Source organism: Bos mutus, chromosome 11, assembly GCF_027580195.1.
Source record: "Bos mutus isolate GX-2022 chromosome 11, NWIPB_WYAK_1.1, whole genome shotgun sequence".
NCBI lineage: Eukaryota > Metazoa > Chordata > Mammalia > Artiodactyla > Bovidae > Bos > Bos mutus.
The window spans coordinates 57,655,985-57,679,670 of NC_091627.1; the positions used below are offsets into that span (position 1 = coordinate 57,655,985).

Below are 23,686 nucleotides of genomic sequence, written 5' to 3' on the forward strand. Positions count from 1 at the left end.
GGGGCTGGTGGGGAAAAAGCAGGAGAATAGGGGCTCCTGTCTGGGGTTTACCCTTGGTCTTCAGGAGAGAGGTAAGGTATGGGAAGATGCTGGGTGTCCAGGGAAGTGGGTGCCTCAGGAAGCAATCACTGTATCATACTGGGACCGATTCCCCCCGTGGGAAAAAAATGAGGTTTTGCATTTACTATTGCCAGGTGGCGCTAGTGGTAAAGAACCCACCTGCCAATGCAGGAGACAGAAGAGACAAGGGGTTCGATCCCTGGGGTTCGGAAGACATCCTTGAGGAGGAAATGGCAACCCACTCTGGTATTCCTGCCTGGAGAATCCCATGGACAGAGGAGCCTGGCAGTCTACAGTCCATGGGGTGGCAAAGAGTCGGACACGACTAAGCACATATTTCAGCCAGCCATAGTCAGAAAATTGCATGCTTTCGTGTGTGTGTTCCTATGTGTATGCAGACATATGAGGGTATGTTTGATGTCAAAGTCCTCTTAAATCTGTGATCTCTTTTTATTTCCCTAACCACCTTGAGAGGTTGGCTGCACAGAAATGTCACCCTCAAGGACAGATTCAGAACTCCAGTGGGATGAACTGTCTTGTCCAGGGTCACAGGCCTTGAGAGAAAAGCCAAGCACAATCTATGCTCCTGCCCCTGAACTTTCTGCCTGGACCCCTCTCCTACCTTCCAGGACACTGCAAGGCACAGGCTACTGAGTTATCTACCTCCTCACACCCTTAGGTCATTCTCCCCTAGACAAGAGGAGAGAGAGAGAGAGAGAAAGAAGGCACTCCAGATGAACCCTGAAGAAAACCCCCACTGGGTTTGGTGGGTGTAGGGGGTGGGAGTGAAGGACTGAAACCAGAAAGATAAGGATTCCAGTGGTTGCAGAGGTCAGAGCCCCAGGCCAAGGTCGATCTTTTCCCAAACTACTTAAAGCACCCATCACCACCTTAAGGAGAAACTGCTACAGAGAAAGGCCTTTGAGGAGTATGTGCAGGTCCTTGGGGCAGCCTCTGGGGTGGGGGAGTGGGGGGGCTGGGGAGGGCTTAGTGAGGGCCAACTAGCTTGACCTTCCCACTCCCCTCCCCAGAATCTCCAGTAGGATGGCACTGAGGACCAAGGGTCTGGGAAGTCACTCTCTGCCCCCTGCCAGTAACGGCAGGCACCTGCAAAGCTCTCACTTTGCACCAGGTTGCTCTGAACGCTTTGTACATACAGGGTCAGTTAACCCTCGCAACAGTCCTGGAGATACAACTGTTACTTCCATTTTACAGACGAGGAAAGGGAAGCACAGGGAGGTTCAGTGACTTGCCCAGTGTTACTCAGTCTGTAAGTGGCAGAGCCGGCCAGGAAATCTGCCTCTAGGAGCTATTCTGCCTCTGTTATTAATAGTAATAATAACCAAAGCTTCCATTGGACTGGTCCCTCCCATGTGCCTGGGGCTTAATTTCTCACAGCCACGCTGTGATTTAGGCGTTGATGTTCTCCGAATTTCTCATTTCATAGATGAGTAAATCCGGGCTTAACGGGCAGCCTGGGGTGAGGTGACTTCAGATTCTCACAGATGCTGCGTCGAAATCCGAAGCTTCCACCATGATGGGCCTCTTTAAACTCGCTGCGTGACCGTGGGAAAAGCCCATTCCTTTTTGGAGCCTCAGTTTCCCTGTCGCTTAGGCTTTCTGCTCCTGGTTCCCCTTTGCTCCAGCGAGTGACCCAGCGAATGGGACTGCGGTGCAGGGGTCCTGAGGGTCCTGGGCAACCCCAGAGCCTTCCTCCTCCCCTCAGCCCCCAATGACCTCACCCTCTTCCAGGAGAAGTCGCCGTACAGTTTCTTTCTCGCCTGGCAAGCTGGGGTAGGGTTGGGGGGAGGGCTGGACGTGGAGGTGCTGGGTGCGGAAGGTCACCGAGAGAAGGCCTAGCTCCGATTTGGGGAAGGGCCCAAGGGCCCAGAAGCCATGTGCTCGGGAGCAGACTGTCCTGCGGGAAAAGGGAAGCGCCCGGGACTCGAGGAGGGGGCGGGGAGGGAGAATCGGAGGAGGCAGGTTCTGGGCAGAAGGGCTGGGGGTGGGGGGAGGCAGAGAGGACGCGGACAAAGGAGGCGGCCGGCAGCCCAGCTGTTTTGAAAAATGCTTCCTGTTTCTTTAAAGGCGCTCGCGGCTCGGGCGGCCGGGGCTGGGGAGGCGGCGGCGCTGACTGATCTGGGGAACCGGGCTTCTGTGTAAACTGAGGCTAAACAAACACAGATGGAGCGCAGCGGGCGTTCTCCAGAAACGCTGGCACGGCGGCAGCGACTTCAGATGACACTCTGAGCGCTCCGGGAACGGACAGCCCGGCGGCGCAGCTGCCCCGGGGCGAGGGGGAGAAAGGGAGGGAGGGAGGGAGCGAGCGAGCGAGCAGGGGAGAGCTGGCGACTCCGAGGCGCTGAGCGCGGCGGCCGCCCGGGCAGAGCGAGCGCGGCGGGCGCGCTTCCCGGGCAGCCCCACGCCCCTGCCTCGCGCGCTACCCGCGCCATGAAGCACATCCCGGTTCTCCAGGACGGGCCCTGGAAGACCGTGTGCGTGAAGGAGCTGAACGGCCTCAAGAAGCTCAAGAGGAAAGGCAAGGAGCCGGCGCGGCGCGCGAACGGCTATAAAACTTTCCGATTGGACTTGGAAGCACCCGAGCACGGCGCCACCGCCACCAACGGGCTGCGGGACAGAACCCAGCGGCTGCAGCCAGTCCCGACCCCGGTGCCAGCCCGGGTGGCGCCGGCCGTTCCCTCAGGTGGGGGCGCGGACACGGCCGGGGAGCGCGGGGGCGCCCGGGCGCCGGAGGTCTTGGACCCGCGGAAACGCGGCTTCGCCCTGGGCGCAGTGGGGCCGGGACTCCCCACGCCGCCTCCGCCGCCGCCGCCTCCTGCGCCCCAGGGCCAGGTACCTGGGGGTCCCGAGACACAGCCTTTCCGGGAGCCGGGCCTGCGTCCCCGCATCTTGCTGTGCGCACCGCCAGCACACCCCACGCCGTCGGCGCCCCCGGCGCCCCCAGAGCCCTCGGTGCGCCCCGCGCCCCCCACGCGCCCTGGGGAAAGTTCTTACTCGTCAATTTCACACGTAATTTACAATAACCACCCGGATTCCTCCGCGTCGCCTAGGAAACGGCCGGGCGAAGCCACCGCCGCCTCCTCGGAGATCAAAGCCCTGCAGCAGACCCGGAGGCTCCTGGCGAACGCCAGGGAGCGGACGCGAGTGCACACCATCAGCGCAGCCTTCGAGGCGCTCAGGAAGCAGGTACCGGCTCCCAGCCACACACCCTCACTGCGCTTGGGGATGGCTGTGGGAGTGGGTGGGCAAGAGGCTGGGTGGGCAAGTGGTGGGGCGGGCGGGGTGGGGTGACTTTAAGGAGGATGAGGGTGTGGATAAAAGGGCAAGTAATCCCCGCCTGGTCGGTCCCGGCGCCGAGACAGGTATGGGACCGCCTGGGGCAGCGACCTTTGCCACACTTTGGTATGGGTCTTAGTTTGCAAAGTGAGGATGAAGGTTAGAGATCTCTGGCCCTCTTTACTGCCACTTCCATCCCTTTTGGGGTGACCCTGTCTGCGAGTCTGACTTCAGCCCTCATAGTTCACTTTTATGGCAGCGAATATTTGTCTCCCGGAGTCCCTTGGGCGCAGTGAGGAGTGGAGAGGGGAAATGTGGGAATCTGTCTCCGGTGGGTAAGGGCGAAGACCCTTACCCTTCTGGCAGACCCGGAATGCTGCTGAGGGGTGGTCCTGGTTTTGCCAGAATATAAGTGTTCCGTCTTCCGGGGGAGCCTGTCGACCCCTTCTCAGCCCCCGCCTCCCAGCAGGGTTGTCCCTGCCCTCAGGTTGCTTACACACTCTGCACCCCCTCCCCACTCGGTGCCCTTAAGGACCCTGGCTATAACCCTTCCCCAGGAATTGGCTGGAGAGAGTCTTTCCTGGAGATTCCCCTTACTGCTGACCTTCAGTGCACATGGAAGAGGCAGGTCTGCTGAGCAGGAACTGGTTGATAGGGGATCTTCAGAAACTAGTTCTGGAATGGGTTAGGGGCTTCTTAGTTTAGGGCAGGTGGCAGCTGTCCTCACCAGACACTGTCTTCTTGGGAGGATGGAGAGGAATAGTTGTCCAAGAATTCCCTGTAGTGGGGAGTGGCAGTTTTACAATTCCACTTAGACAAGATTGAGACTGCTCAGGAGTTCTAGGCTGTTCATTTTCATAGAGCAAAGAGAGATCTAAGAAGTGTGTGGTAAGTGCCATCTGCCTCCACTCCACACAGGGCATGGGGAAGGTTGAGGGGATGGGTGGATGTGACTGTTTTGAATGGTCAGGATTTCTGCCTGCTCTGCAGCTGACTTCCTGTGTGACTTCAGGAAAGTTATTCACCCTCTCTAGGCTTTAGCCAGTAACAAAGGATTTCAGAAAATATGATATTTTTTTATCACACTCTCTCTGCCTCCTCCCGTGAGTGGGTCGGGCAGTGCCTGTGTTCATCCCTGGGAGAGAAATTGAACTCCTGGGGAAAAGAGGCTCTATGACTTTTGAGCCAAAGTGTCTCACTTGGGAATGGGTGAGCTGATTGGTCAGTGAAGTGGAGTGGCATGGAGGGGTCAGATAGCAGTCACAGACAGTTGGGACCCTGGGCAGTGGGCCAAGTGGAGAATTCAGTCTCACTTTCAGGTAGCAGCCTGCTACCTGCCCCTCAGGATGGAAGGCTGAGATGACAAAGAGATGCCTGTCCACCTGCTCACCTTGAAGCTAGGAAAACCCCCTCAGATTGGGGAGGTCACATGCCCAGAGCATCACAGCTGGTGAGCAGCAGGCCAGGGCTGGCACCCAGGTCCTCTGACTGCCAGTTCCAGGTTCTTTTTACTCCTCCAGCTGCCTCTTTCGATGCTGAGAAAATATTCATAGTCTCTGTGTGCTCAACTGCATCTTATTTGTCCAGTGGCTTTAACTTCTTTTAGTAATAAATTCCATCTTACCTGATCTTAACATCCCTGTCAGTTGAATTAGCTTTCCACTTCAGTTCAGTTCAGTTCAGTCACTCAGCCGTGTCTGACTCTTTGCGACCCCATGAATCCCAGCACGCCAGGCCTCCCTGTCCGTCACCAACTCCCAGAGTTCACTCAGACTCATGTCCATCGAGTCAGTGATGACATCCAGCCATCTCATCCTCTGTCGTCCCCTTCTCCTCCTGCCCCCAGTCCCTCCCAGCATCAGAGTCTTTTCCAGTGAGTCAACTCTTTGCATAAGGTGGCCAAAGTACTGGAGTTTCAGCTTTAGCATCATTCCTTCCAAAGAAATCCCAGGGCTGATCTCTTTTAGAATGGACTGGTTGGATCTCCTTGCAGTCCAAGGGACTCTCAAGAGTCTTCTCCAACACCACAGTTCAAAAGCATCAATTCTTCGGCGCTCAGCCTTCTTCACAGTCCAACTCTCACATCCATACATGACCACAGGAAAAACCATAGCCTTGACTAGACAGACCTTTGTTGGGAAAGTAATGTCTCTGCTTTTGAATATGTTATCTAGGTTGGACATAACTTTCCTTCCAAGGAGTAAGCGACTTAATGGAATGTAAAACTGGGGCCCAGAGAAAGAAGGAAGGGTACTCTTCCCAAATCACCTAGTGGGTTAAGAAAGATGATAGAAGTTTCTAGAATGCCCGCCTGGCCAAATGCTTCTCACAGTGTTAGCTGTATCCGTGTCATGGGCCCCCACCCGGACTTGCAGTGTCATTTATATTTGGAAGGTGGGCAGACACAAGCCTGACTCTCTGAGACAGGATTGTTAATCCTGGTTTCATTTCACTTCTGTCCTTCTTGCGGGAAAGTTCTGTATAAAAGGGACAAATTCAGGGAGAGAGTGCGTGCACACACACAAGTACACACAGCTGTGTGTATACACACAATCAGTACCTGTGCTCTTAAGCGCACGCCAAGTGCTTGGACAGAAACATCTGCTCCTGTTTGTTGCCCTCCTGGCCCAAAGCATTTGTCCTTTCCCCAGAAAGGCTGCTGGTGGGCACCTGTCTGTTATCTGGGAGCAAAAGAAATTGCTAGGGCACTTCTGGTCCCCAGAGCCCAGGGCCCAGGCCACACTCACCACATCCACAGCCCCTGTCCGATGGAGAAAGTCCTGTGTCCTGGAGGCACTCCCTCCTCTGGACCTCAGTTTCCCTCCTGTAGAAGGTGTGCATGTGTATACACACACACACACACACACACCCACGTGCGTACCCCTGTCCAGACAGGCTGTGCCTCTGGATTTAGACTTGATGGTGGTGGTTTAGTCACTAAGTCGTGCCTGACTGTTGCGACCCCATTGGCAGTACCCCTCCAGGCTCCTCTGTCCATGGGATTCTCCAGGCAAGAATATTGGAGTGGCTTGCCATTTCCTTCTCCAGGGAATCTTCCCAACCCAGGGATCAAACCCAGGTCTCCTGCAGTGCAGGCAGATTCTTTACCAACTGAGCTACCAGGGAAGCCCTTGGATCTAGGCTCAGGCTTGACTATCTGAAATGGGCTCCTGCGAAAGACGCAAAAGGTAAGAGTCTGGTTCTGCCTGAAATGAGACCTTGGCCATTGCGGCGCTGAGGTTTGTGGTGGGACTGTAACTCTGGTCTGGAGTTCTGTTTCCCCGGGCAACTTCCTGGTACAGTGAAAAGAATATGAGCAGGGAGCCTGGAGGCCAGCATTTGAGGCCCGTCTCTGCTGTATGCCTCTTGTGTGACCTTGGACAAGTCATTTTCTCTCTGAGCCTCAGTTAATGAAACTGGAAAATGGTGATAAAGCTTACCTCATACACAGCTTCTTTGCAAACATCGAGTGAAGAAAGGAAGGGAGGGCGTAGGAGGAATGAACCTTTCTTGAACATCCACAATATCCTCAATGCTGGGCAAAGGCCGTGACAAATGTAGAAATACGAATTCTATAATCATTTTTCTTAACAATCATAGAAACTGCCATCAATCTGTGGCAGCAATCAAAGCAACTGGGTTCAGTCACTCAGTTATGTCCGACTCTTTGTGACCCCATGAACTGTAGCATGCCAGGCTTCCCTGTCCTTTACTATCTCTGGGAGTAAAATATTAGAACTTCAGCTTCAGCATCAGTCTTTCCAATGAATACTTAAGGTTGATTTCCTTTAAGATTGACTGGTTTGATCTCCTTGCTATCCTTTGTACTGGGTCCTGGGCTAAGTGTGTTATGTGTATTAGTTTATTTAATGAAATAGGTGTTGTCCCAACCCACTCCTGTTCCACCCCCATTTAACAGATGGTGAGACTGAGGTTCAGAGAGCTTCTGTAAATTGGTGGCAGTCTCCCAGCCTTTGGCTGCCGCACCAGGCCTCATGGGTTTTGCACTGCTCATCTCCCTGACTTGCCATTCACTAGGCTCCAGGGTGCACGTGCCACTCTCATTGCAGAATCTGGATTCAAATCAGTCAGTGAGTCGCTCCAAGGCTCAGATTCCTAACAGCCTGGTGATCACCAGGAGCTGTCCACCCCCAGCACAGGGAAGCTCGACAGTCTCCTGTTTTGTCCAACCCACCATATTCTCAACCAGGCAAGGAATGGGGTAGGAGGCTGCCTGGCCATAGAAGTGCAGGTGGGGGAGAGAGAGGCCCCCTGGCAGGAGGGTGGGGGGTGGGTATGCAGGGCAGATGGTCAGGCCACATGCCACCAGCCCAGCTGCGTGAGGCCTTCCCCGCTGCCTCATGTGAAGGCCATGTGTGTACAGCTGGGGCCGGCCCATGTGCGGGGCTGCTCCGGGCCAGGTGGGAGGGGGTTCAAGGAAAGCCTGGTGTTGCTGGGTGGGGGGAAGGGAGGGGCCTGAGCCCATGGGCCACGGCCTTCCCTGACAGAACCTTCTGGCTCACAGGCTGTGCTTGCCCACAGGGCATCTGGTGTGCTTGCAAGATTTCCTCTCTCCCAGAGAAGTGTTAAGCCCCTCAGCACTGGAGGAATGGCAGTCTGGCTAGGCAGACACCTGGATCAGCAGGGCAGAGCCCTCAGGACGTGCTGAAGTACCTCTTCATAAGTGAAAGTGTTAGTCCCTCAGTTGTGTCTGACTCTCTTCGACCCCATGGACTGTAACCTGCCAGGCTCCTCTGTCCATGGGATTCTCCAGGCAAGAGTCCTGGAGTGGGCTGCCATTCCTCTTTCCAGGGGAACCTTCCTGACCCAGGGATCGAACCCAGGTCTCCTACATTGCAGGTAGAGTCTTTACTGTCTGAGCCACCAGGGAAGGTGCCATGGTCTCCCGGGGAATCCTCCACAAGTAAACTCAGGGTGGCCCAGAATGGGGCATGAGAATGGCGCCCCCAGGCCCGCACCTTCCTCAACCTCAGACCCCATAGGATGCCAGGGGGCTGTGGCAGCCTGTGCCCCACTCCTCAGGGAATGAGGGACAGGCCTGCTTGGGTCCAGAGGGGACAGGAATGACAGAAGCCTCTCTCCGGCCCCTCTCATCCAGTCACCAGCACGGCTGCCTTTTGAACTTCTTTGCAGGGGGTGAAGTACCTTACCTGGCCCTGTGGTCACGCATATGTAGTCCCACCTTCCCACTTCACAGGTGAGGACACTTACAGAGGTGGAACTAGTGACCAGGCTTTGTCCCGTCTGGCTCTGGGCCAGGGCTCATAAAGACTTAAGCCCAGGTTTTCAGGGTTCAGCCTCATTGCTGGGAGTCAGGTTGGGATTTTGTTTAGACAGAACTTGACAAGGACCTCGAATGACTCTGTATGGAGAGACTTCACCCCAGGAAGTCAGCACTCCCTGATGTGAGACGATCAGGGAATAATTTCAAATGAATCAGTCGCTCGACTGTCGAGGACACAGTGATGCTGGAGCTCTGTGGATCTAGAAGCCCTGGTGGGCATCTGAGGATGGGTCTGAGGAGTGGGTAGGAGCTGGCACAGAGGCAAGAGGGCTTCCAGGCCTCCCCTGCATTGGCTGGTTGGTTCCTGGCTGTGCTTCTCTGTTGCCCCTCCGAAGGAAATGGCAGCCCACTCCAGTATGATTGCCTGGGAAATCCCATGGTCAGAGGAGCCTGGTGGGCTGCAGTCCATGGGGTCTCAAAGAGTCGGGCATGATTAAGAGACTAACACTCACTTACAGCCGCAGCCCCTCCCTACATGTGTCCATGGTGATTCCATTCTGAGGCAGCAGGTGTTCTCACGTCCATTTATTGGTGAGGAAACTGAGTCCTCTAAGCTTGTGGCCCTGCCTAAGGTCATGTGGATGGCCCGGAGTAGAGTTAGGTCCTCAGCATCTCAGGCCAGGATCCTTCCTGCTTTCTCCCCATTGTTGGAGCCAGAAGAGGGTCTGGTAAGTAAGTAGGATGGAATCTCTTAGAGGCATATGGGACCTTGAGAAAATCCCCACACGTGCTGCTCTGAAGCTTAACAATCTTTTTATTTTTCATTTTTCGCTGTGCGGGGTCTTCGTTGCTGTGCATGGACTTTCTCTGGTTGCGGTGAGTCGGGGCTACTGTCTAGTTGTGGTGCTCTGGCTTCTCATTGCGGTGGCTTCTCTTGTTGTGGAGCACAGGCTCTAAAACACAGGCTCAATAATCGCGGCCCGTGGGCTTAGTTGCCCTGAGGCATGTGGGATCTTCCCGGACCAGGGATCGAACCCTTGTCCCCTGCGTTGGCGGGTGGATTCTTAATCACTGGACCACCAGGGAAGTCCTGAAGCTTAACAGTTCTTGTGCGTTGAGCATCAGGCAGGTCCTTTTACTTTCTTGGAAGTTTTGCTGCCTCAGGAGTTGGAGCCAACTGACCCTGCTGCCTCCTTTGGCCTCTGTCCTCTGAGCAAGCTGAACGGATGACCACTGTGGGCTTTCCTGCAGGTGGTGTGGTGGCTGGGCTGTGGGCCTTATGTGGATGCTCAGAGAGGTATTCACTAAGGCCGGGGTCCCACGAAGTCCAGAACTCTCCAGCCCTTACTCAGAAGGCTGGGCTGCCCACCTCCACACCATATAGATACATCCACTTTAAAAAGCACAGACACCACTTTGCCAACAAAGGTCCATCTTGTCAAAGCTGTGGTTTTTCCAGTAGTCATGTATGGATGTGAGAGTTGGACCATAAAGAAGGCTGAGCGCCAAAGAATTGATGCTTTCCAACTGTGGAGCTGGAGAAGCCTTTTGAGAGTCCCTTGGACAGCAAGATCAAACCAGTCAATCCTAAAGGAAATCAACCCCGAATATTCATTGGAAAGACTGATGCTGAAGCTCCAATATTTTGGCCACGTAATGGTGCAGAGCTGACTCATTGGAATAGACCTTGATGCTGGGAAAGATTGAAGGCAAGAGGAGAAGGGGGCGAAAGAGGATGAGATGGTTGGATGACATCACTGACACAGTGGACATAAGTTTGAGCAAACTGGAAAATAGTGAAGGACAGGGAAGCCTGGCGTGCTGCCATCCATGGGGTTCCAAAGAGTCAGACATGACTTAGTGACTGAACAACAACAACAAGATACATCCACTGGAGAAGGGCATGGGAACCCACTGCAGTATTCTTGCCTTGAGAATCCTATGGACAGAGGAGCCTGGCAGGCTACAGCCCATAGCGTCACAGAGAGTCGCACATGACTAAAGCGACTTAGCATGCACACATGCAGATACATCCACATCCCCAAGCAGTTGCTTCTGGCTAATTGGAAAGAGCTCAGCTAAAGTGTGAGTTCAAAACCCAGCTCATCTTTCATCAGCTGAGAGATACTGGAAGTGCTTAAACTCCCGGGGCATTAAATACCTCTCACAACAGCCATCCTTTGCCTGGCCTTAGTAGATTGCAAGAAACAGCAGGGGGTGACCTGGTTCCAACAGCCATGGAGGGTACACAGATGTTATTCCCACCTTCCAGATAAGAAAACTGAGGCTCGGAGTAGTGAAGGTACCTGTTCAAAGTCACATCCTACTGTTTGGGATTCAGATCAGCTCTTTCTGCCTTACCTTGACCTCCTAGAATCAGTCTGCATTAGGCCAGGGTGCTCTGAGCTGGGTTTTTGCGGTGGCCTGGTTGCTGCATCCTGGGGCATGGGTATGAGAAGGACCTGGAATTAACCAGGTGAGCTGAGGAACACCCTCCCTGGAGAGCAGGAGGAGTCAGAGTGAGCTGCCAAAAGGGATTCTTGATGTGCCATATACGGCCACCTCGGGCAGCAGGAGCTCAGAGAGCCTGGTGGCCATGTGCCTTCCTTGAGTGATAGACACACAAGCTTGTAGCTGCAATCAGGTCTTAGATGAGTGACCTGGGGCCCAATATGTCTCCTCTCTGTTTCCTTGTGTGCAGATGGGGTAATGGTCTTTATTTGGGGGAATGTTTCAATGGGCTAAAACTACCTATGAATAGTGACCACAGGGCCAGGTAAACAATCAGAGCTCAATAAATGGTTTTCTTGTTAGACCTGGACTTTGAGAGAAGCAGTGGGGCAGAGTGACAAATCTGGGACGAAACTGGCTCAGAACTTGGCACAGGAGCTCCTAGGTTGGCCTTGACCTCATCTGTTGCTCTGTGGTCCCACAATGACCCCAGATCCCCAAGAGCAGATCCCTTCTGAGAGCCCTGCTCCCGACTGGCAGATGTGCGTACATGCTAAGTTGCTTCAGTCATGTCCAACTCCTTGCAACCCTATGGACTGGAGCCCGCCAGGCAACTCCTGGAGTGGCCTCTGGGTGACAGCGCACTAGGGCCTTGTGTCACATAGCTGTGCCTGCTGTCCAGAGCCTCCGCAGACAGGCCCTCCCTTCCCGGGTGCAGAGGAGGGGGGCGCTGGGCTGCTCCTGAGACCCCTGCTGCTGTCCTAGGACCCCCAGGACACTTTTTGCTCCACGGACCTTGTTTATTTGTTCAGGCTGATAAGCAGGATTCTCTGAGCTCTGGTTGAGAACAGGCAAAGTGCATTGTTCTACAGGCTTTTTTTTCAGATGGATTTGGATTTGGTGGCGTGGTCAGAGCTTGGGGGTGGGGGGCAATGTACGGGAGTTGGGGGAGTTGGCAGTCCCTCTGTTTCCTCCCTGCCCCTCCCTGGGTTTCCTAGCCTGGTGAGGGGCGAGTCCTTGGTTGCTGGAGGATGTTGAAAGGTGACTGCAAACCTTGTCTGGGCCCTGGGCTGTGGTCTCAGGACCCCGGGGCGGGGGTCGGGGGGGTGCAGGTAAGGGATGAGCAGATGCTACTTCCTGGCTCCAGATCTCCTGCTTCTCACCCTCTCTGGAGCCCTTCTTAGGAGACACTGTGCCACACCCATGGACATAATGCCCCTGATGGGCAGTGTAGCGCATGCACCATCTCCTTTAGTCCTTCCCACCCTGTGCGGCCAGGCCCAGAATGATCATGTCTCTTGCCCGGGGTTTGTGGCTAGACCAGGAGTTAGCCCAGGTGACCAAAGGATGTACAAGCTTCACCTCCACACCAAACACCTAAATCTTCGTCCTCAGAGAACAGTTTTGGAGAATTCCCTGGTGGTCCAGTGGTTAGGACTCTGAGCTTGTACTGCCAAGAGCATGGGTTTGATCTCTGGGTGGGGAACTAAATTCCCTTAAGCCACAAATTTGCCCTCCTCACAAAAAACAGATGAGAGCATTCATTTGTTCATTGACTCCCTCATTCGACAGATCCTTTGGAGGCCAGTGATGGGCAGGATCTGTGTTAGGCTCTGCATACAGACTTTCCCCCAGCAGCTCACAAGGAGACTGACCATTAAATGAGTCACAGTCTTTAGGGGTTAAGAACAGATGGGGGTGATTAGAGCACCATCAAGGGCAGGCACCCGTAGCCTCTGGTGTAGGGCTGGGGCCAGGTCGTGGAAAGCTCCTGGACACAGTGAGCTTTAACACGGGCTCCATTTGTGGATGCACTTAAAGTTCTCACCTGAAGCAACTCTCGCTTTTAAAAAATTAATTAATTAGGTTGTGTCGGGTCTTAGTTTCGTCCTGCAGGATCTTTTGTTGTGGTGCATGGACTCTCTAGCTGCAGCATGAGGGCTCACTCGCTCCAAGGCAAGAGGGATCTTCATTCCCCAACCAGGGATCGAACCCATGTCCCCCGCATCACAAGGTGAATTCTTAACCACTGGATCACCAGGGAAGTCCCTGAAGCAGCTCTCTTGTTTATGCTGTCTTGATCACAGCACTGTCGACATTGGGGCCAGGTCATTCTTTGTTGTGGCTGCATTGTAGGATCCTGAGCACTGTAGGACATTCAGCAGCATGCCTGGTCTCTACCCACTAGTGATGATCAAGAGTGTCTGCAGGGCTTCCCTGGTGGCTCAGTAGTAAAGAATCCACCTGCTGATGCAGGATACACAGGTTTGATCCCTGGTCCAAGATGATTCCACATGCCATTGGAGCCACTAAGCCCGAGTGCCACAACTACGGAGCCTGTGCTCTAGAGCCCGGGAGCTGTAATTACTGAGCCCACATGCTGCAACTAATGAACCCCGTGTGCCCTAGAGCCCATGCTCCTCTGCAAGAGAAGCCACTGCAATGAGAAGCCCGTGCACAGCAACTAGAGTAGCCCCTGCTCACTGCATCTAGAGAAAAAGCCCAGGCAGCAATGAAGACCCAGCACAGCCAAAAATAGATAAATAAAACTAAAAAACATCTGCAGACATTGCCAACTGCTGCTGAGGGATGATATTATCGAGAACCACTGGTCCAGAACAGTGCCTCGTGTGTGTTGAGTGATCCTGCCATGGGGGCCCCACTCACTGTGGGATGAGGGTTAGTCAGTACCAGGTATCGTGTTGGGGATGGATGTTGCATATAGCTCCTGGAGAGCCATAGGGAGGAGGACGCCCAGCCTTGGTTGCTGGGTATGCACAATTAGCCATTTAGGTGAACAACGCATCAGAGCAGCTCTATCGGTTAGCCCATGTCTAACTGACAGGTGGACTTTGCAGTGATGTCCCCACTTTACGGGGGCTTCCCACATGCCACTAGTGGTAAAGAACCTGCCTGCCAATGCAGGAGATGAAAGAGACTCAGTTTCGATCCCTGGGTTGGGAAGATCCCCTGGAGGAGGGCATGGCAACCCACTCCAGTATTCTTGCCTGGAGAATCGTATGGATGGAGGAGCCTGGTGGGCTACAGTACATGGGGTGGAAAAGAGTTTGACATGACTGAAACAATGTAGCATGCATGCTCCATGTTTGGACACAGATCTGTGCTGCAGTCCATGTAGCTTTTTGCTCAAGCAGTGGAGACAAGGGTGGATGATGTTAGAGACTCCATCTCTTTACCTGATACAAATCGCTGTGCCATTTGTGACTGTCCACTCACCACCTGATGTGAAGAGCTGACTCACTGGAAAAGACCTTCATGCTGGGAAACATTGAGGGCAGGAGGAGAAGGGGGAGACAGAGGATGAGATGGTTGGGTGGCATCACCAACTCAAAGGACATGAGTTCGAGCAAACTCCCAGAGATAGTGAAGGACAGGGAAGCCTGGCACGCTGCAGTCCATGAGGTCGAAAGAGTCAGACACGACTGAACTGAGTGACTGAACAACAAGTCAGTGATGAATGTCAAGGATGTCAAGTCTGGTTGGAGCTGTACTTATTAGGCACCTGTTGTATGCCCAGCAGCTTCCCAGGTCCTGAGGTCAGAAAGAAAAAGAGAAAAGCATAATCCAATCATGTGTGGGCCTCCCAGCTGAGCATTGTCACTTTCCTCTGATCTGGTCTGAGAGTCTGGGTGCTTAGCTCTGCTTTGATGTTAAAGCATCACTCTTTTAAAAAATTAATTAGTTAGTTAATTTTTGGCTGTCTAGGTCTTTGTTGCTGTGAGCTGGCTTTCTCTAGGTGCAGCGAGCAGGGGCTACTCTCTAGTTGCAGTACATGGGCTTCTCATTGCGGTGGCTTCTCTTGTTGCAGAGCACAGACTCTCGGCACTCAGGCTTCAGTGGTTGCGGCTCACCGGCCCTAGAGCTGAGGTTCGGTAGTTGTGGTACACGGGCTTATTTGCTCCATGGCATGTGGGATCTTCCCTGACCAAAGATGAAACCCACATTCCCTGCTTTGGCAGGTGGATTCTTAGCCACTGCACCACCCCCGAGGTCCATAACCTCAGTCTTGAGTGTAAGTCCTCTGACGGTAGAATCCAGTTATTGTCTGTTGTCAGACCCCAAGTGTCCAGCAAGACAGGTGTCACGAATGAGAGAACAGACTCTCAGAGCAAAAAACATCTGTCCAAGATTCCTTCTCAGGAACACAGGGGATGGAGCTCTGTCCCAGGGGGAAGCGCACTGTGCTCCGTGATTACTGACATTCAGGCAAGAGCCAAGCCTGGCTTTCCTCCTGTACAGCCTGGGAACGTGGATGCCCCCCAGGGGTTGTGTGTGGGTGTAAACAGCAGGTGATTAGAACAGGGAATAAAATCCAGGTGGAGAGATCAGACAAACCACCTCTGCTGCCCAACCGTTCCCTCCCCAGCAGCGGCATGAATGGCCCCACACCTTCCTGGCCAAGGTGCCCCCTGGGCCGGTTCTCAGCAGAGACCGGGCAGCCCCTGCTGACGCCTTCTCCCCCACCAGGTGCCGTGTTACTCATACGGGCAGAAGCTGTCCAAGCTGGCCATCCTGAGGATCGCCTGCAACTACATCCTGTCCCTGGCGCGGCTGGCCGACCTCGACTACAGCGCCGACCACAGCAACCTCAGCTTCTCCGAGTGCGTGCAGCGTTGCACCCGCACCCTGCAGGCCGAGGGCCGCGCCAAGAAGCGCAAGGTACGCGCCAGCTATGCGGGCAGCAGCCTCTGGGGAGGATGGGGAGGTAATGACCGGAATCCAGGGCGCCTCTTACTCGCATCCAGAGGCTTCCAAAGGGACCAGCGAGACCAGCCTCTTGGAGGCTTGCTGGGATTCACTTCAGTTTCAGGGCTCCTCAGGCCCCTGGGATTGTGTGTGACTCTATTCCTGGGGCTTCCCAGGTGGTGCTGGTGGTAAAGAACCCGCCTACCAATGCAGGAGATGTGAGAGACATGGGTTCAATCCCTGGGTTGGGAAGATCCCTAGAGGAGGGCATGACAACCCACTCCAGTATTCCTGCCTGGAGAATCCCAAGAACAGAAGAGGCTGGTGGGCTACAGTCCATGGGGTGGGAAAGAGTCAGGCACAACTGAGCAACTTAGCACACAGCACACTGGTAACGGGGCTCCTGGGTACCGGGGACAGTCCCCTTGGGCCTGTGTTTGCTCATCACTTAAATGAGGACAGCTTATCTCTGAAGCTCTTTCTGGTCTTACACATTCTGGTGCTGAGTTCCCCACTCAGCCCCTGATTAACATCATATTAGGGGGAGATCTCACGGGCTGGTAACTGCCCAAGAGAGCCCTTTGGTATGTTTTGGGACTATGACTTGGCCTGTGGGTTACCTGAGGCCATGCATTAAGGCAAATCATGTTCATTCATTCATTCATTCTGAAGAGATTCATAGAGCCCCAGCCGTTTGCTGAACCTGCTGGGCAGGAGTATAAAAATGATAAACATGTGGTCCTAGCACCTCCACAGCTCACAGGATGCTCAGAGACCCTCTTGCATCTGGATAAGGGCAGGAGAATATAGACAGGAGGTCCCAGAGGCCTTTGCTGGGGTATGGGAAGGCCAGGCAGGCAGAGGAGGGACAGGGTGCCTTTCCTGCCCAAAGGAGTTAGAAAGATCACCTTTGTGTAAGTGGTGTTTGAGCTGGGACCAGCAGGACAACCAGGAGGTCACTGAGCAGATGAAGCAGGAACAGCATTGGAAACAGAGGGAACAGTGTGTACAAAGCCTAATGTGTTTGGAGAAATATGGGCAGGAGGAAAGGCATTGGTCACAGCTTTGCTTCCCAGGTGGCTTGGCTTCCAGCATTTCCAGTTGAGGGTCATTGCCAGGAATGAAGAGCAGGGCTTGTGATGCAGCCCTCTGGATCTCTGTACACACGAAGCTACAGGGAGAGAGACAGGCTGGGACCCAGTCCGTACCCATAAGAAGGGTGGAGGTGGTTAGAGATGCCTGACTCCCCTGGGCATGCAGGGATGGGGAGAGCGGCGGGGTTGGGGGCAGGTGACTCTATCACCCTCCATCTGTTCCTTCCTTCCACCTCCTCCTTCCTTCCTGGCCCGCCCTCTCCCCATCCCTGAGCCCCAACCCCCCTTACAAGGAGGCCCTTCTCTGGGTTCTCCAGGCCTTCCAAAGGCCCCTTCAAGAGGCTTCCAGGCAGAGAGACCCTTGTGGACTCTGCTGCCCACAACAGGGAGGAGCCCAGCACATCCGCACCACCAGCCACTGCTGTGTTGATGGCACATTGCAATCCTGGGAGTGATTTAACGTGGACCAATTAGGTGAAATCTTCATCTAGTGGGTGAGAAAGGAAGTACCACTGGCTGCTCGCAGGGCAGCTTTCCTCTGGAAAGTGACACGGATAAATTAAGGGTGTGATTGATGGCTCCATGCAGTGCTCTGTGACAAAGGAGGGTTGTAAACTCTGGGTGAACTTCCCCTGGCATTTGGGCGGTCGGAGGTGTGGATGGGCAGGGTGGGCAGGCCCCATTTCCCCCGTTTATGCCCCTCGTCCCCACCCCCACCCCCAGTCCTCCCCTCACCCACCAAAGGCCAGAGTGCTGCCCCTCCTTCCCTGTTCTGTGGAGCAGAGTGTCCTGGGCTGGGGAAGAGGAGAGACGCTTGGAAGGTGAGAGGAGAAGAAAGGGGAGTGGGGTGACGATGGCCAGCAGAGATGAGTTTTTGGCTTCCCCTGAAATCAGCCCAAATCTAAGACACCTTAGAGCCCATCTGGTCCAGCCTCCGCATTGTCCAGATTGGGAAACAGGTGTTAGATGGTGGGTTAGAGCATCGAACAGGCTTCTCTAGTGGCTTAGACAGTAAAAGAATCTGCCTGCAATGCAGGAGACCTGGATTCAATCCCTGGGTTGGGAAGATCCCCCAGAGAAGGAAATGGCAACCCACTCCAGTATTCTTGCCTAGAGAATCCTATGGACAGAGAAGCCTGGCAGGTTACTGTCCATGGGGTTGGCAAAGAGTCAGACATGACTGAGTGACTAACACTTCACTTTTAAGAGCATAAAACAGCCCTGAGTTCAAGGCCTGGTTCACCACCTACTAGCTGTGTCATTTTGGACCCATTTTTTAACTGCTTCTTGCCTCAGTTTTCTCCTCAGTCAATGGGGATGTGGAAGCATCGGTGATTTCCAAGGCTGTTTGCAGTCTGATTTCCAAGTAGAGATCCTGCCTCACCTCTGAAGGGTAAGGGGACCCTGGCATCCTGTAGCCCCTCCTGCCAGTGGGGTGTCCTGAGGCTGCCATCTCCAGAGGACCATGCCTGGACAACCACCATTACCAAGAGAACTTAGAGGGAGGCATGGGACAGGGTTCTGGAGCTGTTGGGACATCTTCAGGCCCCACTGCTGTGCTGGTAGATTGGCTGATCACAGCATCACCCCATTCCTGCTGTGTGTGCCTTCCTGCATCTCTGTCACCAGGCAGGTAGGTAAGTTTCAAGGTGTCCTCAGGATGGTCTTCAGTGACCGCCAAGTGACCCTGAGTGGCTTGAATTGGCTACTGTTTTGTTAATCAGAACCCCTGGAAATACATCCCTTTATTTGTTCATCCATTTATTGATTCATTCAATGTTTATCAAGCACTGGCAGTGAGTTGTTTGTTGGGAAATCCCAACCTGAGCACATGGGTGCCATGATGGGTGTTAGCAAAGAGATTTGAGCCTCCCAAGTCTCTGTAGATGGGCTTCCCCCATGGCCCAGCAATAAAGAATCTGCTTGCAATGCAGAAAATGCAGGAGACGCTGGTTCTATCCCTGGGTTGGGAAGATCCCCTGGAGGAGGGCAGGGTGACTTACTCCAGTATTCTTGCCTGGAGAATCCCCATGGACAGAAGAGTTACAGTCCATAGGGTCGCAAAGAGTCAGACACGACTGAAGTGACTTAGCATACACACACACACACACACACACACACAATCTCTGTGGACAGAGTATGTGGATGCAGCTGGGCATCAGAGGGTGGGGGTTTCAGATGAAACCCCTGTTACCCATCCCCTGCAGCCACTCAGGGTGACCTGAGGGTTTGGGGATGCAAGTGAGTCAGGCTTACATTCTAATGAAGGATAAAGAAGGGAAGAAACTAAAAAACATTCTGATGTAAGTGACCAACTGAAAGGAAGTCCTCCATAAATGATCACCAACAATCCTGTCGATGGCACCCTGAGCTGTCCCACTCAAGGGTGGCTCCCTCACAGTTCATGTGCCCCAGGGGCTGGGTGACCCTTTTCCAGGATGCCTCCTTGAGAGATTATGCTCTGTGTCCACTGATAAGCTGCCTCCAGGCCTGTGTTAAGAACGGGATTTAAAGTGAACTTGACTTACCCTCTGGGCCCCAAGCTCATCCTTTTGCCCATCCCAGCCTTGCCTTGCTGGGGGTGGGCACCTATATCCCTTGACTGGTGAGTCCTCCATCTCTGGGCCTCACAGGATGTGACTCTGAGGATCCAGGGTCCATCTGGAAGCCCCAGTCATGCAGAGAGGCCCATCGGAGGCTGCCCAGCTGAGAGACAGGTGCGAGGAGTGGAAGGGCTCCGCAGAGCTCAGCTCCGACTCTGGCCGCAGCCAGAGATAACGCGCCTTAAGCACCTGGCTCTGGGCCATGTTTCCGCAGCTCCTGTTTTAAAAGCAGCGACTCCTGGGAGCTTCTTTGGAGGAGGGGAAGAAAGAGCAGCAGAGCTGTTCCACACCTGGGCTGGATCGGCATTGCTGGACCTCAGAATAGGAGAGGACCAGTTTCCCACAATCTAGGGCACTGCCTTCCAGTGATTTGAAGCTATTGAATAAAATAATAGCAACAATAACAACAACAATAATAGCAACAACAAAAGCAATAGCAGCAGCAGCAGCTACTAACGTTGATGGTATAATTTAAGCCCTGGTGATATATGGCCAGTAAGTTCTTATCCCCCACCAAGTTGCTCACAGGCCTCGGGGCTGTTCCCCAGTGACTCAGTGGTAAAGAATCTGCCTACTAATGCAGGAGACTTAGGTTTGACCCCTGAATTGGGAGAATCACCCAGAGAAGGAAATGGCAACCCACTCCAGTATTCTTGCCTGGAGAATCCCCATGGACACACACAGAGAGAAAAGTCAGTCATGGTGTGCTGAGCTCGGGGCAATGATTGGTGACCCCAGGCTGAGACTGTAGCCATCAGTGCCAGCTGGACCGGAAAGGTGGGCTCTGCAATTCTAGAGGCTGCTCCTCACCTGTGGGCGGTCTTCAGCCAGAGGAGGCGCCAAGGCTGGTGTGGCTCCATCAGATCCGCGTTGTCCCCCTTCTGCTGCTGCTTTCTGGGCAGGGAGTGCTTTTGGTGGTGATGGCAGGTTGGAGGGTAGTCGCACTCCTCTTTGGAAGGACATCTCAGGTGCAGACTTCTGTGTTTTGGTGCTGGGGGCAAGCTGAGATGGCACATTGGTTTTGGGGTTAGAAGGTCAGTGGGAGCCGAGAGTGTTCTCTGTCTGGTGTCTGAGCCCAGGCCTCAGACCTGGAGGGACCTGCTGTTTCTGTGGACTCTTCCTGAGCCTTGAAGTGTGGGAGACAGCAACTCCACAATTCCTGTGCCTCCTGTGTCCCCAGAGTGCCCACTGAGCGGTGTTGTCCGAGCTCTGTCCCCCCATCACATATACGGTCACCCTCACTGGGGCTTTGGCTTCTACTTCTCCAAGGTGAGTTGACCCTGGAAGTGATTGCTATGGCCCTTTCTGGTCAGACTTGCCGAGCTGAGGTCACTTCAGCCCCTTGACTATCTAAATGACTAAATGTGTTTTGCTCCCATCCCCTCTGCCCATCACAGGCATTTCACACAGATTTGAAAATCACTCACAGAGACTGTTGGGACCCCAGTGCACCACAAGAATACTGACAATACCTGACGTTCTTAGAGCCTGGTTCACACGCTAAGCGTAGTGCTGGGTGTTTAGTACTTCCGACGGATCACCCCATTGACTCCTCCCTCCCCCCATCCCTTCAAGGTGGAGACTGGTGTTGTCCCCTGCGCGTGAATGCTGTCGCTTCAGTCATGTCCAACTCTTTGCAACCCTGTGGACTGTAGCCCACCAGGCTCCTCTGTCTATGGGATTCTCCAGGCAAGAATATTGGAATGGGTTGCCATGCCCTCCTCCAAGGCATCTTCCCAGCCCAGGGATCGAACCCACATCTCTTATGTCTCCTGCATCGGCAGTCGGGTTCTTTACCATTAGTGCTATCTGGGAAGCCTGGTGTTGTCCCAGGAACAATGAATCCGAGGCTCAGAGGCCTAAGGAACTGGCCAGTAAGAGGTGCCCGGGGGGGCCCCCTGCCCCTTCCCTGTCCTGCCCCCTGAATGGAAATGGGGTGGTGAGAGGAGGTTCTATTTCTACATCCTCTGGGCCATGTTACTGAGTTAAATACCATGTGCTTTGAAAGTCCATGGAGCCCCTCTCTGCTGAGAAAGAAGGGGGGTGGGTGGGAAACCACCATCAAATTCCCTTCTCGTCATAAAAATGGATGCAATTTATTTTTTCTGGCATTCCAATTACATAGACGTTTGTCGCCAGCTGTTTGTTCTAACGTGGAGCATTCTCTCAGCTGCTGTTTCCCCTCTCACATTTGACACCGTGAGTCTACAGGGCTGGCAGGCACTGGGCTGGAGGGCTCGTTTGGGCAGGGAGCCTCCCAGGTTAGGCTGGAGCTGGCTGCCCTGGAACGCAGGACGTGGCCGTCTGATGTTCCCTGGGTGGTCCCGAGGTAGGGGAGAGGCTGGGGCGCTGCTTTCCCCTCTCCTTTCACACTCCCTTCACTTCCTCCCCTCCTCTCCCCTCACTCACAGACCCCCACCCTCCTCCCCACTACACTGTGTGCGAATGAAAACTCAGGGTCTCTGACGGTGAGAAAGAAGCAAAGTCTTCCACTCAGAAAATCACAGAGACCGCGGAAAGTCCCCTCTGATGCTTAAGCCACTACCTCTCAGAGAAGCCCCTGGAGCACCGCTTTGATCCAGGGTACACCCTGGAAACCCCTTGAAAGACTTGGTGGTCCCCCGTCCAGGATGCTATAGGTGGGGGTTCAGTTGAGAGAACCCTACAGTTCTTTTAAGTTTCTGTGCTGCTGTCATTAACTTTAAGGCACATACAACAGGGAGATCCTTGGCAAGACCACAAAGTAGGCGAAGAGTAGGCTTTGGCTCTGCAGACCTGGGTTCGAGTCCTGGCGCTGGTACTTTCTGCCTGTGTGACCTTGGGTGTGTTACCTAACTTCTCTGAGCCCCCGTTCTCACATGTGTAAAGAGAGAGCTTCCATACCTTCCTTGCCGCCTTGCTGGAAGGCTTCAACAACATCCCATAGGAGAAAGGGCTGGCCTTTTCTCAGTGCCAGGAAGGAAATCTCATGAATTTACAGCTCCAAGGTAACAGCTTCATATGGAACCCCAGGAAGGATCATCTCAGGAACAGGCAGTGCCGAGAATGGATGAATGACCAGCCCAAGGTAGCCGAGGGCAAATCATTTTAAATGGGGGATTCCTGTTTGTCCAGCGCTCAGGGCAGAGCTCTGGCCCTGCATCCTTAAAAGGGGTGAGCATCTCACCAGCCCAGAAACTCATGGGCTTTCAAAGTTCATGGGTTCATACCAAAGAACAAGCAATAATGGAGAAGGCAATGGCACCCCACTCCAGTACTCTTGCCTGGAAAATCCCATGGACGGAGGAGCCTGGTAGGCTGCAGTCCATGGGGTCGCTAAGAGTTGGACACGACTGAGCGACTTCACTTTCACTTTTCACTTTCATGCATTGGAGGAGGAAATGGCAACCCACTCCAGTGTTCTTGCCTGGAGAATCCCATGGACAGAGGAGCCTGGTGGGCTGCCGTCTATGGGGTTTCACAGAGTCGGACATGACTGAAGCAACTTAGCAGCAGCAATGCTATTAAACAGACTCACCCTGGTGGCTCAGCAGTAAAAGTATCCGCCTGCCAAGCAGGAGATGTAGGTTCAATCCCTGAGTCGGGAAGATCCCCTGGAGAAGGAAATGGCAACCCACTCCAGTATTCTTGTCTGGGAATTCCCATGGACAGAGGAGCCTGGTGGGCTACAGAATATGGGGGTCACAAAAGAGTTGGACATGACTGAGTGACTGAACACCACCACCAATACCAAAGACCACACTGACTGCGTGGAGAGTTCCCATTGGGTGCCAAGCACCTCCCATACTTTATCTCTACCCCTTTTGCTAACCTTGCACTTTGGCACCACTTCCCCGTTGCACGGAGGGGAAACTGAGACCCCGAGAAGTGCGGTAACTTGCCCAAGGTCTTGCGCTAGAAGCAGTGGAGCCGCTTTGTTTCTTTGATTCCAGTCTCCTAGGGTTTCATTCAGCTCCTGCGGACAGCAGGGCCCTAAAGTCCACGTACTGCCCAGCAGGGTGGCCCATGCCCCGGGAGACCCCCAGCAAATGGGGGTACAGGACCTTGTGGTGTGGGTGAGGGGAGCAACAGCTCTTATGTAAGCAGCCCGGCTGCAACTGCAGCGCGTGTAAACTCCATTTAGCCTCAGGGAGCCAATAGCCCTCCGCCGCTGGGGGTGAAGGGGGGTGGGTTGGTCTGGGGGTGGGGGTGTCAGCAGCCCCGATCCACCCCCACCCTCCCCGCGCCCC

The 23,686-nt window shown here is 54.0% G+C and overlaps 1 protein-coding gene across 3 annotated transcripts in view; it reads left to right on the forward strand.

Annotated features, from left to right (window-relative positions):
* Positions 1-2,078: 2,078 nt before the first annotated feature.
* The window catches only part of ATOH8 (atonal bHLH transcription factor 8), a 45,167-nt gene continuing 23,559 nt past the window's right edge, over positions 2,079-23,686 (forward strand). Inside the window, exons 1-3 of one of the 3 annotated variants that reach the window (XR_011466052.1) lie at positions 2,080-3,267; positions 15,542-15,733; positions 18,151-18,247. Coding sequence is in view for 1 of the 3 variants with exons in the window: in XM_070379427.1 (XP_070235528.1) it covers positions 2,512-3,267; positions 15,542-15,733 (948 nt within the window). In the remaining 2 variants the exon portion in view is untranslated. Of the gene's footprint in view, positions 3,268-15,541; positions 15,734-18,150; positions 18,248-23,686 lie in introns of all 3 variants that reach the window. The other 2 variants (XR_011466051.1, XM_070379427.1) reach the window with 2 other exon arrangements.